Source organism: Odontesthes bonariensis, chromosome 18 (genome assembly GCF_027942865.1).
Source record: "Odontesthes bonariensis isolate fOdoBon6 chromosome 18, fOdoBon6.hap1, whole genome shotgun sequence".
Classification (NCBI taxonomy): Eukaryota; Metazoa; Chordata; class Actinopteri; order Atheriniformes; family Atherinopsidae; genus Odontesthes; species Odontesthes bonariensis.
In genome coordinates, this window is record NC_134523.1 from 9810470 (window position 1) to 9829309 (window position 18840).

At 41.1% G+C, this 18840-nt stretch overlaps 1 protein-coding gene across 1 annotated transcript in view; it reads left to right on the forward strand.

Moving 5' to 3' along the window:
- Nucleotides 1-11792: 11792 nt before the first annotated feature.
- slc25a13 (solute carrier family 25 member 13) overlaps nucleotides 11793-18840 on the forward strand; it is a 56588-nt gene continuing 49540 nt past the window's right edge. Inside the window, exons 1-3 of the mRNA XM_075449128.1 lie at nucleotides 11793-11926; nucleotides 13463-13516; nucleotides 13731-13873. Of these exons, the coding sequence (XP_075305243.1) occupies nucleotides 11915-11926; nucleotides 13463-13516; nucleotides 13731-13873 (209 nt within the window). The 5' untranslated portion in view covers nucleotides 11793-11914. The remainder of the gene's footprint in view (nucleotides 11927-13462; nucleotides 13517-13730; nucleotides 13874-18840) is intronic.

Consider the following 18840-nt stretch of genomic DNA (forward strand, 5'->3'; position numbering starts at 1 on the left):
AAATCTGCGCAGATCTTAACCCGCTCTGACATGTTGGCACACAGAAAGAAACAGATGGGCATGTTTCAGTTTAACGCTATCCCTATGAAAACACGAGACTTTGGTTTGAAGTCAGGACAGATTAGGAGCGTCCTGTCTCCATCGTGCAGCTTATGACATGATCCATCTTGCAGGAGTTTGACAGATATGTATAATATTTCAGAGGTGAAAAACTTTGCAGCAAAGCCAAAACTGCAGTTTGTGGACAAAACAAGTACAAAATATGACCCTCTAACATCTTTGTTTTCTCATACATACATACATACATTAGAAAATGGGCACAGCAATCATAAAGTTGTGTAGTGCTGTGATTTGCAGGACGATGGAAGCTCTAAATATTTATTTCATAGGAAGGCAATTCACTTTCTTTGAAGTCGAGTTGTATGATTTATCCATGAGTGCACTGCCCATTGTATATGGAGGTTATATCAAATTCTGTGGCTCATCACAGCCTGTGAGCTGTTGCATAAAGGTTTGCCCAAACGTTGGTTTCAAAGCTTATTTTGATAGCTGTTAGCTGAACATAGTAACACAATAATATTCAGATGTTACAGGGTGTTACAAGTTTTGAAAGCTATAAGCCATCACGAAAACTTTAGTTACCGTCAGTATGTACTACACTAACAACCCATCAGTAGAACATAATTTCTCAACTGGAAAAATAAATACGTTTTATTGATATAAAGACTTAACGGCTGTTGCCATCATCTTTGAAAACAGTCATCATAATAAATGAAAAATGGGCAATGAAACATTTGTAGTGGCTGAATAATAATTAGGTCACATAATTCAGTTTATACCATCAGACAGTTCTTCCTGACTGGGAACTACAGCCTCTGTATATATATTATATATCTACAAAACATAGAAGTTGCCTTTAAAAAACAAAAACAAAGTCGAGATAGTGGTAGGTCAGCACCTTCCCTGTTCTGCATCAAGATGAAAATGCATGTCTTTATATTGTCTTCCAGAAGTCTCAACATACTTCAAATGTTGTTTTTTGCATGTCACTGAATACAAAATAAATTGGTGAATAAGCAAAGTAGATTAGATCACTTACTGATCACATACAAAAAATGCATGGGGTAATCTGAAGTCCAACAGCTCAGTCTCTCTGAAGGAATGAGTAATATATTCAACTAGCATATTAGTTGAAATGAATAAGGCATCTATTTCCCATCAACCATTACATTTTCCAAACGTAGAGTGAAACAACTAAATCTTTTGGTTAAGGTCAGTGGAAAGGATTACAATCCTAATGACAGTTTGGCTGGTTGCATTGGAAGCTCCATGCTTTCTTTCCTTAAACTTATCTCAAAGTTAATTTTAAGGTCGTAAAAGAAGAGTTGTGTAATCAGTTTCTGTAAAAGGGCAAAACCAGTACTACTTCGATCATCCGAGAGAAAACTAAGTTTGACATTAAAACCTGGCTACAAATGTGCTTACACTTTAACAGAGTCACACAGCAGAATGTGTCATAGCGATATTGGTCCACAGCATAAAACACAGCCGTTTGACGATGAAAAACCACCAAAGTCTCTGAACCAAAAAATTGTAACATGCCGATGTTTTGCACTGTGTGAAACCTTCCCGCCGGCTCAAAAATGGTCAAACTACCACATTTTAAAGGCTCCAACATTGTTACATGACATTTTCATTTGCAAATTGGAACATGCATACATTTTGCATTATATAAAAAAAATGAATGTGATATGGCACAATTATTACATGTTCTAAAATGAATGGAGGTATGAGGGATTTGGATGGTGGTGTTAAACCTCAGACTGTCACATAAGATAACCACGTTTGAGTCCCATCAGACCCATCATTCTCCAACAAACTTTCACTTTTCCACTTTGATATCAGTTGTAGTTGGTTACTGATAGGAATAAAAGACACGATTAGGTTTAGGTATATATATAAAATATATATGTATATATATTTAGTATAGGACAAACATATCTATTACAATTTTACCTGTGAGGCTCTGCTGGAAATTTGCACATTGTAAACATTTTGCATTTGTTTAGCACAAGTCTTGCAGAGTCCAGCACTTTTATCAGCACAAAGGGTGGATAATAGCTGCTGTAATTAAGGGCCTAACGTAAAAGTGAATCAGTGCTGCTTGTGAGTCATCCTCATGCCATTATTAAACCATAATGTGCAACCGAGCCGAATGGCCCTGCGAAGATGGCAGTGTGTTTTTAACGGTGACGTCTGTGGCAACAACGCCCCCCGCTGTGTTTCCTTCCCATGTGCCCATTATACCTGGCAATTAGGGGAGTTTGTTTTCTATTTTTACTCCCAGATTTTAGCCCCATCCCTTCCCAAACATTCAATATTTGAACACACAGGCTCAGCCATCCACCTGTCCTGCTGCACTTAAAAGCATTGGACAGGGAAGGAAGAGAAATTAACAGGGTGGCTTTTTCCGCTAGAGTAATAAAGCACACTTGATGTTATTATCATCTGTAGTGAATTATCAGTCCTCTGATAATTGTAATTAATCAATCATCAGGCTCACTCATGCACTCCCATGAAACCCAACATGACTGTAGATCAACCTGAGCAGTGTTGACCTACAAGAAATCAATGTGCTGCAATGATTCATAGAGTTTCTTTGAGTCAGATCAAGTCACTGCAGCATGGTTAAATACATGTCATGGTGTCTGCATTAGTACACAAGAGTGGAAAACAACTGTAGGAAAAAAGTCCATTAAGGACCTCTAACATTGCTCAACCCAGTTGAAGTGAACATGAAATGGTTGCAGGACAAATCCAACCCCTCAAACAGATTTATTGTTTTCACCACATTCAAAAACCTCACCAATTCATTGTGGCAGAGTTTAAAATATGGTTGGAAACTACAATGACAGACAAACACAGAAAAGGAACATAACATTCTCATTCTGTCTTAACTTTCTGTGCATTTCATCAAATTTTCTCTCTGTTTCACGCACACGTCTGGAAATGCTGGGTGGGAGGCCTTGGCCCAGCTACAGTCGACTGGTCCCAGTCCCAACAAGGAAACAATTAATCATGTGTGAGCGGCTGTCTGAGTGTCTGCTCTCTGGACAACAACAACACTCAGCCATGTATCTCCCCTCTAGGCAGAACAGCCAGCCAGCACACCATGCAGGCATGCACTCTCTCATCCTCACAAACACACACACACACACACACACAGATGTGAAAGAACAAAGATGCACTCTCAGATCTGCACACACCCATTGTAGAATAATGCTCATTTGCAAAATGAAAATCCACATCAACAGAAATCACATTAATGCACGCACATGAACACATTAGACAGCAGATGTGAACTGCATTTAGCTATGCAGATGCAAGAACACACACTCACACACACAGGTACTGCTTTGTCATCCTGATCACATAGATGTCAGCACTTCCTTATGGCCATGATGACATATACTGGGGCTACATGCTGCTGGCTCACTGCAAATCTCTGAGATCAAAGACAGACAAACAACTTTCTCTCATAATTCATTTGAGAGTGATGCCTTTTACCGCCTTTGCCTTTGATATTTCAAACCTTGTTTGCAGTTCATTACGAAAAAAAGATCTGAATGAAGGGACTGTTTTAGTCTTATTTGTCATTTCTGGACAAAGTTAAAGTTTACAGTTATTTCATTTCAGGAATTTTACTCCTCTTTAATTTAACTTTTGGTCTTAGCTCTTGGACACACGGCAGAGCAAGTTGAAAACAAGCAGAAATGAGTGAAATGAAATAGGAAATGTGGCATTTTTCTCTTATTGCTGCATGCTCTTCAGATATGGGGTGGTTTGTGAGTGTAGCTTAGCAGACATTTGGTTAAGTCAATGCAACTCGAGCGTATATCCAAACATCTATATGAGTCTGAAAATGTGTTTCTGTGCTCATGAATTTTTGTGTACGTATGCACTAATGCTAGTCCCTCATGGTGGAAAAAAATGCCTAAATTTCAAGTGAGGCAAACAAAGACACCGGTGTGTGTGTGTGATTCAGGATGCAGGATCTGGATGGCATCAGGCGAACTTGGCAGATTAGTAGTGACACAGGTAACTCCCAAGGTCCCTCGTGAGAAACATGTCCTTGCAGTTTGCAGTGGAGAAGAAGCTTTGAAATGCTACTGCATAAAATAAGTCATCAGCAGTCCAATGCTATCATGCATTTAGTCTTTTATTAATTTAACCACCCACCTGGATTTGGATAGGGTTGCACTTACTGCACAGGTACTTGAAAATTTCTAAAGTTCTTTGTGACTCCAGTGTCAACACGCCCACACTTTTTAATAACCTAGTCACTTGCTCTTTGGTTTCAAAGGTAACTAAACTGAATGGGCAAACTATTAAGCTTGGGTTTAGAAAAGAGTGGTTTGGCTTCAAATACATCCTTTCAAGAACCTGAATGTTCCTGCTGAAGTGTTACTTTGAAAAAAATCCTTAGTTTCTAGTTTCTAGAAATATAACATACCAACATGGATAGTGGCTGGTTTGTGTTAACTTAGCACATACACTAAAAATGCTACTGAATTGGCTCTTAACATGGTAACAAAACTGGCTACAGACCTTCAAATCTCAGAAATGTAATTTACACTGAGATTCTTTAATCTATCGAATAAAATATAATATATAATTTTGGGTGTTGTGTGCTGAAAGTACTTGGCAGAGCTGTATCTTGGTAAATTTTCAGTTTCATTCTGAAATGAGCTAACTGGTTGTAGCTTATTATTTAGAGCACTTAAAGAGACCCAAACAGGCTTTGTTCCTTAAACGAGAACCATGAGCTGGGCGATAGCAGCAGCAGTTTCAGTGACTACATCAACAAAATGAATAATGCATGTGCAATAAATCATAAAATCCATATTACATGCTAAAACTTCCTGCGCCACCTTGAACTTTCATTAAGTCATTTAGAAAAATGCAGCTATCATTCTCTCACTCCCTCCGCCTTTAGTCCAGGTGGCAGCTTGACAGGAAGAGGAACAGGAAAAGACTTAAAGATTTGCTGCTGCTCTCATTCTCCTTCAAAGACAAATGCCCCTCAGATAATTTCCCACAATGCTCCTGGCATGGAAACCTCTGTGATCAGTGATTATGAGAAAACACAGGAATCTGACAGACAACTGCCTCAGCTATGGAATGGGGGGGGGGGGGTTGCTAAGGCTCTTTTTTTCTTTTCTTTTCTTTCTTTCTTTCTTTTTTTTTTGGACCCCTTCGCTCTCTAAGCCTGGTTGCTCTCCCTTTGTACAAAGCATCTGGGTTCATTTATCCCAAGCCAGGCATCCTGAAGGACCCCTTTGCCCTCTCAGGTTGCAGGGTCTGACCGTGCTCCAGTGTGGGTCCTTGTTGTTGTGAAAAAGAGGAGCTCGAACCTCCCAACAAGCCCGTCTGGACCATCTCAAACCTCCCATCCACCCCTTCCTCTGCTTCACCAGGCCTCTGCTCCGTCCCAGATACCCTAAAGCATGGTTAGTGTGGCGCTTCATCTGAACTGATGGATAGTGAACAGATTCATTCGGAAGCTACAGAACAGACAGCCCACCCTATAAGGTTCAGGAGAATTTCATGACAGATGGAAAAGAGGGAGTGTGCAGAGGAAACAAAGCTGTGTGCTCATGTGGGTGTGGCTGCAATTACCTTTCTGTCACATTTTTATCAGCATCTGCATCGTGAGAACAGCAGATGTACTGCACACTTGCATCAAAAATGTGTCCACTCTCTCATTTCTCAAGCCTACAGGTGAAATGACTGGGAAGTCTGCTCAGTTCTGTGCTTTCGATACCATCCACATTCCACTCCTTGCCAGACGTCAGTCCGGGTTATCAAGCTGCACGGCTGAATGAGAGCAGAGTGAGTCTGGCTTGTTACTTAAAGTCACTGAGAAGTTATTCAAACACCCAGTTATTATGGTGTAAACAAAGGCAGCCTGTCACACACTATTATAGATATGGTGTTTACAAGAATGCCACTTTAACGCACTGCATGTTATGTATGACGATTAAGAATAGTGTTTGACAAGCTGATTGGAGTAAAGTAAGTAGATTATAAGTGTTTTGTTGTATGGCAGGCATCAAAGCATACAGAGCAAATCTTTTTACTTCACTAAAAGGCTCCCTATATGATTGATAAAGGAAGGACATGATAGCTGTTTTATATATCAATAAAGTTTTCAGGGAAGTAATATTAAACACAAATTAAATTGGTACAAAACACAGAGTAAACTGGAAAAGCACATTTAAGTCGTCCTTGCAACATATCGCCCAGATGTTGATTCCATAAGAACGGTCATATAATTTCCCTTCTCACCACCTTCTTGCCCTTTATGCAGAGCAGATTTATCTGAGTCATCCAGCAGTGTCTGAACAGTCTGTCTTCAATGTGGTTTCGGTGACACTCCTAAGACCTAGAATTTGCACTATGTGAAGTGTGAAGTTTTGAGCTGTTTATTTGTTGCACAATGGGTTGTTTCCATGTCTGCGTTCGCATTTTTAAAATGTTGAGCGCACAACTGGAATGACTTTGGCATGAATCTCGGTCCTCTGACGGAACACAGTTAATTAGATGGGAGGTGATGTGGTTGTAATCAAGCGGTTGCCTGTTTGCAGCTGCTTCATCCACTGGCAGTCATGCTGATGTGTCCTTGAGCAAGGCAGAACGTGAAAAAAAATCACCTGTAAGCAAGATGTACGTGAGGTCAGGGCCACAAAATTGTATATAATATGTAATGTACTGTCTGATTTTTTTCCATCAAATTGGCAGAAAAATATTTCTACTTTAATAAAGCAGTTCAGCTCTATGTGCCTGCTGAATTAAACAAGTCATAAGTCATTAAGAATGGGTCATACATCTGTCTCTGATGCGCAGCATACCACAAATCTATTCATGAAAAAACAAAACAAAAAAAAAACTCCACTCTTGACACAGCTTTGCCTGCCGGCCTTAATGTGACAGTAACAACCTTTATGCTCGATGATATGTCTGCTGTTTTTGATATTTGACACTATTTCGTAATTTCTACAGTCAACCAATGACATGAATAAACCAAAATCAACAATGCGTTAGTGCATTTCTGGATGCATTCTGACTTCCCCAATTCCTGCTGTTTCCATAACAACGGATTATTAAAAAGATGGGGTTGTTTGCTATATACCAAAAACACTTAGACACATGGACAGGAGCGGCTGGGTTCGAAAAGCCAACACTGCGGTAAGTGGATAACCTGCTTTGCATGCTGAGCCATGAAATAAGTTCATATTAATAAATATGGCCTAAAATTGTAGCAACAGTTTCAGACTCAAAATGAATTCCATGTTCATGGTGATGAAGGGGGAAATCAACCTGTGCAATGGTGAATGTCACTGATGTGTTTCAAGTTGCTTTCTGACATTCATGCTTTAAGGCTCAGAGGGATAAGATAGCAAGTCTTATAGATAGACAGACAGCGTTTGTTCAAGGAATCAGATCATTTTTGGTTTGGGCCTTTTCACAGAAATTGATGAAATTTTTTATCACCAAGCTTATTTTCTAACGCCAACAAAGAGCATTGTACTGACTGTTTAAATAAATACTGTATCAGTCCAATCAAAAGAAGGTTTTTCCTTATACTGCATTGATATAATGTGTCCTTTGGTTGTATAAAGGTAAACTTGAAATGTTATGTCCATTTTCAACGAAGCATTGCTTTGTAAAGATTCAGTGAGCCACGATTTTACAATTTTTTTTGGAAGGGTTAGGAAACACCAAGGCTTTCAGTGGTTTTATGCTCATTCAAATTGGGATGAAGTGTACTTTACTTCTGAAAGTTTGTTGACTGTAAAGCAATATAGTACATGAATACTTTCCCACTAACCCAAGCTCGCCCTCCAACTTCCAAAGCCTTATTTTCAGAGGTCAAAACTTTGCTGAGCAGTTCCACATATATACTCACTTTGATTTAACATATGTTTTTAAAAATTTTTTCAATGTATTTATGGTGTAACCCCCCCCCAAAAAACGGAACAAAGCCACTGCCACAAGTTGCCTCTTTTTTTCAGGTAAAAATGTCTTCCAACTCTGACGCTCATTACCACGTCATGAGCACATCTTTGGGAATCTATCGAGCCCTTTCCGCCTAAAACTACGATAAGAATTCACATTTAACCATTAAAGAGAAGAAAGTGTGAAGGAGGAGAATTAAGCCCCGGCAAGAACATTAGTGTAAAGCTGTTTCAGCTCTCTCAGTCCATGAGACAAAAAAAAAATGAAGAAAAAATGTGATTGACTGACAGATGATCGCAATAAAAGTAAGAACAAACTGGCCATTTTACTGCGGTAGGGCCATTTGAGGGGGGATTATTAACTTGTCAGCATTTCAAACTGAGACACAACTTTTTCCTCTCCAAAACACATCCCCATGTCTCGGTTACTTTTATTAGAAAGCCTTTAAACCTTTTGACCCCATAGGGCCTCCATTATTGGCTGTTAAAAGCGACATGTGGGTCAGTGGGGAGACCCTAAGTGCCCTATTAATAATTTGTTTACAGCTTGAGCCTATTTTTGAAGCTCTGTGTTTAGTGGGGGTTAAAAATAGGGGAGGAAAGACTGGGACAACCGTCCGCCAGTCATCGTTCAAGCTGTCAAGACACGTGGACCCTTGGGGACGCAAGCAGGAGACCCCTCAAGCTATGGAAGTTCAAAGGTTGCAAGGTTTATTATTACCCACTTGGTTTTTTTGTGGGTTGACACACTCATTGTTGATATCGCTGTTAAAAATAGACCCTGGCTCTTTCGGAGCTTTTCAAGACACGACAAGCAATCATCAATCCAGTGCAGTTATTAAAGAATGTAAACAGTCCAGAGTTTCACGTTTGTGCTGCTAGACACAGTCGCTTACATGCCTCAAGTAAACTTTGTAGTTCATGAATAATACAAAAGCAAAGTAAATGCTGCCACATGCTTTGTACACTAAATGCCACAAACAAGTGAGTTGTTTTCTCGCCAGATTGACAGTAATGGGAAATAAATGCCACTGGATCAAATCATTAATCTTGTCAAATATTGTCATATGACAGGAGAAAATACAGGTGTGGAGATTGCATCGGCTGATAAAACATTACTTACAGCCATTTTTCCAATAAGCGATGGACCCGGTGCTGTCAATATTTGGAGGGGATGCGAGGTATGCCCTGGTGAAGGCCATTTTGCGAGGAGCAGAAAGCCTGCTGGGAAAAATACAGTGGTTCATGCTGGGTCTCCGGGAAGCTGAAAAGCCACTGGCAAAAAGCTATGAATTATTTTGAGCGCAAAATACATTTTCTTTGAAGACTGTCAGGCCATTAGAGCCCTTTTGCTCCCTTTTAAATTGTTTTTATGCTGTGAGTAATGTTAACCTTTGCTTTTGTAGTCATGAAATTCTCTCAGTACCTTTTCCCTTTGTGCACAAAACGCGGACAGGCTGGAAAACCCAGAAATAAAGTATAGGAACCATTTACTGTGAGGAAAGATGAGTCTCGAGCAAGCAATTGAGGCTTTCAAACTGATGCGTACAGACCTCTTTTTTTTCGGTACAATTCCTTAGATTGAATATGTGGAGGAATAAACCCACAATTAGCCATTTTTAATACATATTAAAGGATACTGTATGGAGAAAACTCTTGTGGCTGGAGAGCTAAAATCACATCACAGAAATATGTCATGAGGTATAATTAAATCCCATTACTCCTGAACATGGTCGGAATTTTTATTGACGTGGCAGCGGCCAGATCATGAGAATATAAAACCCTGGATACAGACAGATGAAAATCCAACATCCTAACTGTCAAAGCATCTAACACATTATTCTGTTTTGCATGTTTTCTGAGGTATTTTGAAGGATGACTTTAACTCTAAAAGTCTTTTTGTGTTTGAGAGAAGACGCTTAAGCTCTGAGCAAGTAAATTATCTGTGTTCAAAGAGATTATATAGAATGCAAAATGCGATGGGACTGCTGTAATGAATCCTTAAAAAGAATACAATAAAGGTCCAAAAGTACTCTTCAAGCAGAAGAATTAGATTTAGTTAAAATTCTTTTTGATATTCTAATATATAGTGTGCACAGTACAGCTGCATTAAGACTTACAAATATGTTACAAATGTTGGTGTTAGTACTACTCGATCAGAATTTTCAAAAAGTGAGAGCTTTAAAATGAAAGAAAATAGCCCTTAGAAGCCTGGAGCTGTGCTCTGTGGGCATCTGACAAAAATATGTAACCACCACTCTTTAAGGGTTTTCATTCGGCTGTTGTAGGGAAAAAAAAAGTAAAAAAAAAAAAGACACAGGTGAACATTCTGGCTTTGTAAAACTACTTGCAGGGCTTGAGGAGCTGTTGCACCTGGCTGATTGAGAGGAAACATGTCCCCAACAAGAGGGTTATCTGCTGAGGCGAAATGACAAAAAGTATTATAAGACCTTCTTCAAGAAGGTGATTCAACTCAGAGAGTGGCAAAAGATGCTGTTTGTCCCACTAAATGTGTCTAAATTTGGAGCAAGCACAAACAATATGGGAAGGTTGCAAAGTGGAAACGTGCAGGCTGACCAAGGAAAGATGTCAAAGTGTCGGGATCGGAAGATTCAAAGCAAATGCCTGATAAAAGAAAATGCACAACAAAAGAAATAACACAGAAACGGGCAGGAACAGAAGAGAAACTAAAACTGTAGGAAATCAGCCGAAGGAAATTATGTTTTTACATACAATAAAAAGCCAAATCATAAACCATCTCTAACACCAAGACGGAAGAAAAGACAGTGACAGTGGGCTAAGGGGAAGCAGTCACAAACTATGGATGATTGAATTAAAGCGACAGATCATAAATCAGTGCTGGACAAGGAAATGATTCAATTGTGTTTGGTGCATGTCCAGTAAAACATATAAAGATGACTGCAGAGATAGCTGTGGTTACCTCTTTAGGTATACATCGAAAATTTTGAACACTTTGATGATGACTTGATGACTTTGATGATCACTTTTCAGGATAGTAATTTGTCTTGCCGCAGTGAGCAAGAAGGGTTCAAACTTTCCAACTTCTCCTCTAGGATCACACGTCAACTCAATGACATGGCCAGCAAACACTCAGAATCATGATCTGATTAAAAAATTTAGGGTGGAAATGAAAAAAAGAAAAGTCCACACCGAGGCTTTGCAGGACCTTGTCCACAACAAAATCCTGCAAAGCTCATTTGTCAACTGCAAGAAAGGTGGAACTTGATTGATTAGGAATATCAGCAAAGCCATTAGTAAAGTCCATCCTTCATGCTGTATAAAAGCAAGACCGTCCGTCCAAGTACAAAGGGATTTTTTAAATTTAAATTCCAAAATATTTTTCTTTATGACTGAATCAATCAATAATTTGCAATAAGTAAAAGAAAGGAAAAAAACAGCCATTAATCATGTCAATTTTATTCTATTGTTAATATTATATCATTATTTAGAATTATCTTAAAAGGCAGAATATTCAGAAGTTCATTCAACAGTTTTTGTGCCATATCTGTGATTCCTCCCATGAGCTTCCTCCACAGAGTGCTGATTCCATACTTGATGCCTTGGGTTTTAAATCTCTCCCCACATCCAGGGACGTGTCTGGAGCTGACTTTTTTTTTAGGGTTTCCCAAATAGCCTTGCCGACACATTTGAGATAGATCCAAAACTCCCTCACGAACTCCCATGAGCAGATCAATGAATGAATCAGACGTGCACAGGACGCCACCGATCAGATGACCTCGCCTCTCACCACGTGCACAGCTGATCCTCTTTCATCCTCCTTTCACCGCACCGGCGCCTGATCTCCATGGGAACGTCGTCACGCAGGAGGAAGTGAACGGAGAGTACAGTATCTGACAGTGAGCCTGTTTATTAGCATGGCAGCAAAGGTAAGTGGTTGATGAGTTCTCCCCTCGCCGCAGTTTCCCACCCCTCAGAGGGAAGCTGTCGCCCGGCCGGTGGTGGGTGCTCAGTGTTGGGAGTGTCCACTCCGAGGCTGTGGCGTGTTGACGGTGTCTGCCTGCAGGGCTCGCTAACTGCCGGTTAGCCTGCTAAGAGGATGTGCTGGAATTTAACACTGACCAGACGGCAATGACATTGAGGCTTTACTGTAGCCGGTTTGCTAGTTAATATACATTTGGCTAACAGCTTATCTTAATTAACCTGAGTGAGTTGCCGTTTAAACAGTGGTGCAGAATGCAGCAATGATACTTTGCTGCTTTGTTGTATGCACCTATTTTACTTTCAGGCCACAGCTCCAGTTTACTTGGTGCTAAAAAGCAGCTTACAGTCACCTGTAACCTTGGCTAGCATTATGCTACCTGTAGCCAGCCCTGTCATAAACTACCTGCAGGCACCAGGAGTTCCTCCAGAGTTGAGGAATAGTAATAAACGTGGCAGTGGTGCCTTTATTTGTACACAACCAGAGTGTTCAGAGCCCAGTTTCATTTTTTCCAACAGGAACTTCTGATATGGATATTTTAACATGTCTTTTCTGCCACTTTCTTCATTCCTGTTTTGTAAGCAGTGCACCAACCTCATCCTTTGTGACAGCGTGCCCTGAGGCCTCGTGTGAGATGTTTTATAGGAGAGGAAAACTGTGTGTGTGATGAAATAGAAATGTGTTTCTACAGCCCATAAATACACGTGTATCGATTTAAAGGCGGCGCTTGTTCGCTTTTCTAAGCATTTGACCTTGCTGAAGTCACCGAAACTTGCACAGGCGACTTCGGGTCTGCCTGAGATTGTAGCTTTTTCAAATCAATCCAGGTGAAAACTCCCTGGAATCAAAATGATTTGATCACAGAGATGTGACTGAAAAGCAGGAGGTTGTTGATACATCTCCAAAGTGCTTAGATATATGCAAGGTTTGCATCAGAGACGGGGTGAGAAGAGGTGCCCAGGCTTTCTTGTCCATTCTGAGCTCCTCGGAGATTTCCTACCCAATCTCAGAATGCACGCTCAGCCAGCCTGTTTTAAAAAAAAAAAAAAAAAAATTTAAAACCCCCCCTCCTTCTTGCTCTTTTGCTCATCAACCAAAGTTCACGCGTTCAGATGAAGGTCTGAGAGCTCGCCTCATAGCTCAGCTCCCTCCTCAGGACGAAGGTTTGGTATAGCTGCATCACTTGGGAGGCTCGTGAATGCTTAAAGGATTGCCGCCTCTGACTGCATGAAGTAAAACAATCTGATGAAATGTCAAATAAACATCCTCTGTGTAGCAGGTACCCACTCCAGCCTGTAAGAAAGGGTTGCAAACAGAAGCTTTGTTTTTGAGTCACAAGCCGAAAAAGATTGTTCTTCAGTGTTTCTAAAATTACACAACAAGACCAACCAGGGTGTTCATTAATGTGTGGTACAAATTTAACGTTCGCCTCTGTATTCACATGAGAGATGCAATCATTAAGTATCCCCTCACTGTTTTGCAGGCAGTTCTGCCAAGGAGGGCCGACCCCACTGAGTTGAAAGCCATTTTTGAGAAGGTGGGATTTGCTCGTGTATTTCTTTCTGCTTCTGTGTTCGCCTGTTATTTGCGTTTCTGCTTTTGTGCTCGCCCATTATCAGAGAAGCTTTTTAGCTCATTGTTTGATTCAGGTTTGTGTCATTATTCGTTTAAATTCTAAAGATCAGCGTGTGTCTTTGTGTTTTTGCATCTGTTATTGTGTTTTGTTTTTTTTGTTTTTTTTCCTTTAACAGTATGCCAGCGTCAAGAAGAACGATGACAGCTTCATGTCACCACAGGACTTCGTGGAACGCTTTCTCCATGCACACACAGACATCCGGCTGTCGGACGAGGCCACAAACCTGCTGGCCGGAGTGGTGGACCAGAAGAAAGATGGGTCGGTGTAGCATTTTTTGGTGTACCTTGAATGTGACACAGAATTCCCCTTGTGAGGCGTCTGAGGGCAACTCATTAGAAGTCTTTATAGAAAATGTAAAAATGAAAGGAAACAATGTGTCTCATGAGAAACATCATCACTGCTATTTGAAAATGTATCTGGCGGAGGTTGTTTGTTGCAGATGGAAAGCGACTGTAGCGGTCCTTTTTGATATTAAGTCAGCTCCAACGTAGTAAGCTGGTCAGACTCTTATTAACGCCATTAGTACACGGATTATGTATCCCTTTGATCTTGTACGGCTACTCTTCTAGTGTTATTTAGCATTTTATAAACAAGCCTTTGACTTAAACCTTTGGTGTAAAAATGCACAGAGGGATGGTCGCACATAAATTATATAGCAAAGAGACATCAAACCACCAAGGGGGCCTTTCAGGTGTTTCCTTCTTTGTAGATGTACCCCCAATTTCACAGTCACTTCTCCTCCCATCCCCATCACCCCTATTTTATACATTAATATTTATGTATTTAATGATACATAATGATGGGTAATAAAATGTTAGGGTAAGTTTACAAAAAAAAAAAAAAAAGCCAAAACATATTGCTATGGTAACCACCTCGGCTTCTACAAAGAGCAAAGTGCACATGGCTGCGTAGTTTAATGTTGTTACATCTGCTTTAAGGTGTACGCGTGCGGGGTGTACGCCTGCATGCACAGAGGATGCTGAGACTGAGTAGTGGGGGTATGGGAATTGGGAAAAAAAAAAAGAGGGAGAGCGTGCGCACACACATAAAAAAACCCACACACGCACTGTAATTGCCCATGCTATTCAGGAGCACTCCGCCGCATTGTGTGGCTTTGGAGCAGGATAAATGGCGGCCGTGGCATCAGGGTAAATCTATTAGGAACCCATGGCCCTGGCTTTGTATCTAAACCTCATTTTGGTTTTGTGGAGGGGAATGGAAATGATGTGGGGGCAAAACGGGAAAAGGGGTCATTTTTTAAAATTCCCTCCCCCCGCCTCCCCAAATAATGTTTAGACCCTTGTTTAAATGTGAGTCACTTCTTTTATTCCAGTTCACACCGTAAGGCCTTACGATGTCTTTGTGACTCTTTGTTCTCCTTGCGAACTACGATGAAATGATTTGATGAGGCGAAGAATCCCGATGATTATTGTGCGGACCTCTGTCTCGTGAGCACTTGGACAATTGGGACGTAGAGATGTGGCCACGTCGGCCCCGTGAGTTTCTGGCTGAAAACACAAACGCATTGTTTTTCAAGCACTCGTCCGTGCAAACCTTTATGAAAAGAGCGAGGACCAAGACAAAACAAACCACTCCAGCAGTGTATTTTCGTCCAGCGTGCCCGATCACGTGCAAATATCTCTGTGGACAATGCGTTTTGGTTGAGTGCAGTATATTTGAAGCTAGTGCGCCTGCTGCTGTTTTTGCCAGGTAGGACTCCATCTCAGCGAGATGAGTCCGGGGTAATAGATTTAGCAGGGGGTCGGACGGCGGGCAGCGTGCTCACTTACCTTTGTGTTGGAGTCTGTCTGCGTGAGGGAAATTTTACTTCGATGCGAGTGTGTGCTTTGTTGTGCATGAGAGTGGTTTGGTGTGATGTGTGTGCGTTAGTGAGGGGGGGGGACGACGGGACGTAAACAGTGAAAATGCATTTGTCTGGTTCCCCCTACTGCGACTGTGTAAATCAGGGGATGCAGGGACAGTCCTAACAATCTGTTATGTGGCAATGACTTTTCTCCCTCTTATTGTCAGTGAGACAGATGGACGAAGAAATAGTGAAGGTGAGACAAGTCTTTGGAGAGAGCAAAAGCTTCAATTTTCAGGGAGCTGACATACAGAACTGAAAGACGGTTTGAGGATTTTTCTTTTTCAGTCATTTTTTTCATGTTTTCACTTTCTTTGCGCTCTCCCTCCCAGATCGTAACTTTCTTTACACTCACATACTATAACGCACTCCAAGCTCCCTCCGTTCGCTTTCTCCAGCTCCCTACCTTTCTGCGTCTTTATTCCTAGCATCTGCTCAAGTGTGAAGAAAACCCACTTACCCCCCCCCCCCCCCTCAAAGACTCTTGGAGGTTTGGGGAAAAAAAGGTTTAAAAACTTTGTTAAGGGAGCATGCTGGGAAAATAGCAGTCTGCCAGCTGCAGCGGCCATTCTGAGCTCTGACTGGTGGGTGTCCAGTGCAAGAAACCGAACAGATACTGACAGTTGGCGCTCACGTATGTGTGTGTAAATGCATGTACGCTGTAGGTGGGTTGAAGGCTGTCGGTAATAGTGCTTACAGGGCAGGAACAGGGGATTATTGGAGCCCTGCTTCAGTGCCTGGTCTCTGGTTCAGAGGAGCTGCAGACGGGAGACGAGACGAAGGCAGGAGCCGAATGATGAAGATGAGATAAAGGCAAACAAAAACAAATGGAATGCAAAGTCCGTGAAATTTCTTTTTATTTGCCTCATCCGAGAAGCATCGTTAAGTTGTCACCCATAGGAACACATGCCAACAGGTGAAATGGAAATCCACGTTTAGCTCTTGTGCCATCCAGCATAACTTCCGAACCGGCATGTTTTAGTCGTGTGTGTGTTTCGAGCATTTTGAGTGTTGAGCTGAATAGGTGGGACTCAACAGCAAGCGATCCAGGAAGAGGATACATTTTTGATGCGGTACATTGCGGGGACTGGAAAATATACACATTTTGAAATTTTTTCAAATGATTTATGACAAAAGACAATACCATTAATGCTGATAGTTGCGCTGTTTGTTTGCCCTGTAAAGCTGACTGTGTGTACCTTGCCTGCTGGTGCAGTTCCGCTCCCGGCTTTCTCTCTTGAAAGTCGTGCTGCCTTTCCTTACAACGTCTCCTTATTGTTGCCTGCGTAGTGAATTTATTTTTCAGAAAAAGCAACCACCCTTGCGCGTAGTGACATCTTGGACAAACTGTGGCTAGACTCTGTGAAAGGGTGCTGCCAGAACATCCCAGAGAGCTCGCGGCACCTTTTCGTCCCTCACATCTATCTACGCAGCTCTGTTATCAAGAACTGCCCCTGACTGAAACTTCTCCTGGTCGACCGACACTGGCAATTTAAAGCTTCCGGTCGACGCCCAAAAATGTTTGGCAACCCTTTTACAAGTCAAAACAGTGTAATCTACTGCTGTGGAGCTACGTGAAGTGCATCGACCCACTCTCTGTCTCACATAGACATTTCATGGGCCCCTCCCCTCTTAGTGCACACACTCAATCCAAATGCGATCATGGGAGAGATGCTTGTTGGGTTACACTGTAGCCAGATAGATTTAACCACTTTCAGATGTCTTCAGACCATTTTAGCATAGTTTTTTTTTGTTTATTAAACCTTAATAAGATTCCTTTCTGTGCCATCCCTCTCTGTTCCCGTCAGTTTTTTCACAGTTCAGGGAGTGCAGAACATTCGGCACAACAACCGTTGTGAATGTGAGAGGAAAATGAAAGCCTGCTGGTTACTTTTAATGTAAAAATTGTGAGCGAATATTTGAGTATAGGCAAAAAGTTACCAGCAATGTACAGTGGCAAACCTGGGAAGGTTTGAATTTGATTCCAGTCTTGCAATGATTTAAAGTAATAATTTGATTTAAATTGTATGTGACATCTTATCCATGTCTCCGAGTTAAACCTAAACATTTAGCCCTGCTTACATAAAATTCTAGTACTTGTCAGTCATATACCGGGATACGACTTTTGTCTCACATGGCTCAGCCCTAATATGTCATTACAGCGCCTGTTTTTTAACGCACACCATGATGTTTTCCTAACCTTAACACAGTTAAAGGAGAAGTTAGTTTTTTTAAAACCTGGACCTTATTTCTGGCATAAAATACGTACATCCTTCTTCGATTAAAAAAACAAAAACAAAAAACAAACTTCTCCTTTAAAGGTTGGGTAGGGGATCTTTTTCTGGAACATTTTTTTACATATTGCTTGAAATTCTCTTCACACCCCCATTGCAACCAATTAATTAAAAGTTTTGACATTAATATGAAAAGTTTTAGTGGCCTCTAGAACGTACAATCTAGGAAAAACAGTATCCAATCATTGTGAACGGACCGTTCACAATGATTGGACACTGATGCCGTCTATCAAACTGCAATCTGCTCCTCCCTCCCCCTCCCCCTCCCCCTGTGCGCGTACCCTGCTCCGTGAACGAATTACTCGCACCCAGAAGCTTGGCAGGAAGCTAAACTAGAGCCAGCTTGGCTAGCACCTAGCATTATTAAACGTGTAGTTAGCATAAACTAAATACTAAATACTAAATACGGCAACGATCGATGCTTGCTGTCAGAACAGCGCTCGTGCACCTTCGTGCTCGTGCGCGTTCATGTACTCTAGAGGCGTGCCTTCGGGGGAAAGTGAAGAAAAGGGTTGGGACTTTTTACCAGTGTATTTTCAAAATGCAGCTTCGCTGGACTCAAAATCCAGGATCTCCTACCCTACCTTTAAGTCTAATTTCTCACTTGTAAAACTACAGAGAAACAGCAAATGAAAGCTCATTAAAACGGCAACTAATTAAAAAAAACTCCATCACATTACAAAGTAACATTATTTGAAAATAGCAGTGGACAGGACGGGACTCAAACTTTTGGATGACACTGTTTTTTTTCCTCTATGGACTTATTGTTGTGTCCAGTGGCGTGAAAAAAGCCTTCCAAATCACGACACAAATCAATTGATCGTTATTGGGACTGTTTCACACTTTTCTGTGAAACCGCTCTGAATATTAAGTTCATGTGTCTGACAGATGCCTCTGAGATGATCTAAATTATATTTCATCTGCCTGTCATCCGTACAAACAGGATTGTTTTAGTCTTGTGTGGTCCACGTCCTTCTGACACATGATGTAGAGATGTGAATTACCGGTTTAGAATCTAACAAATTCTGTGGGGTGAAGTCAGTAAACAGTGAAATGAAGAGACGCTA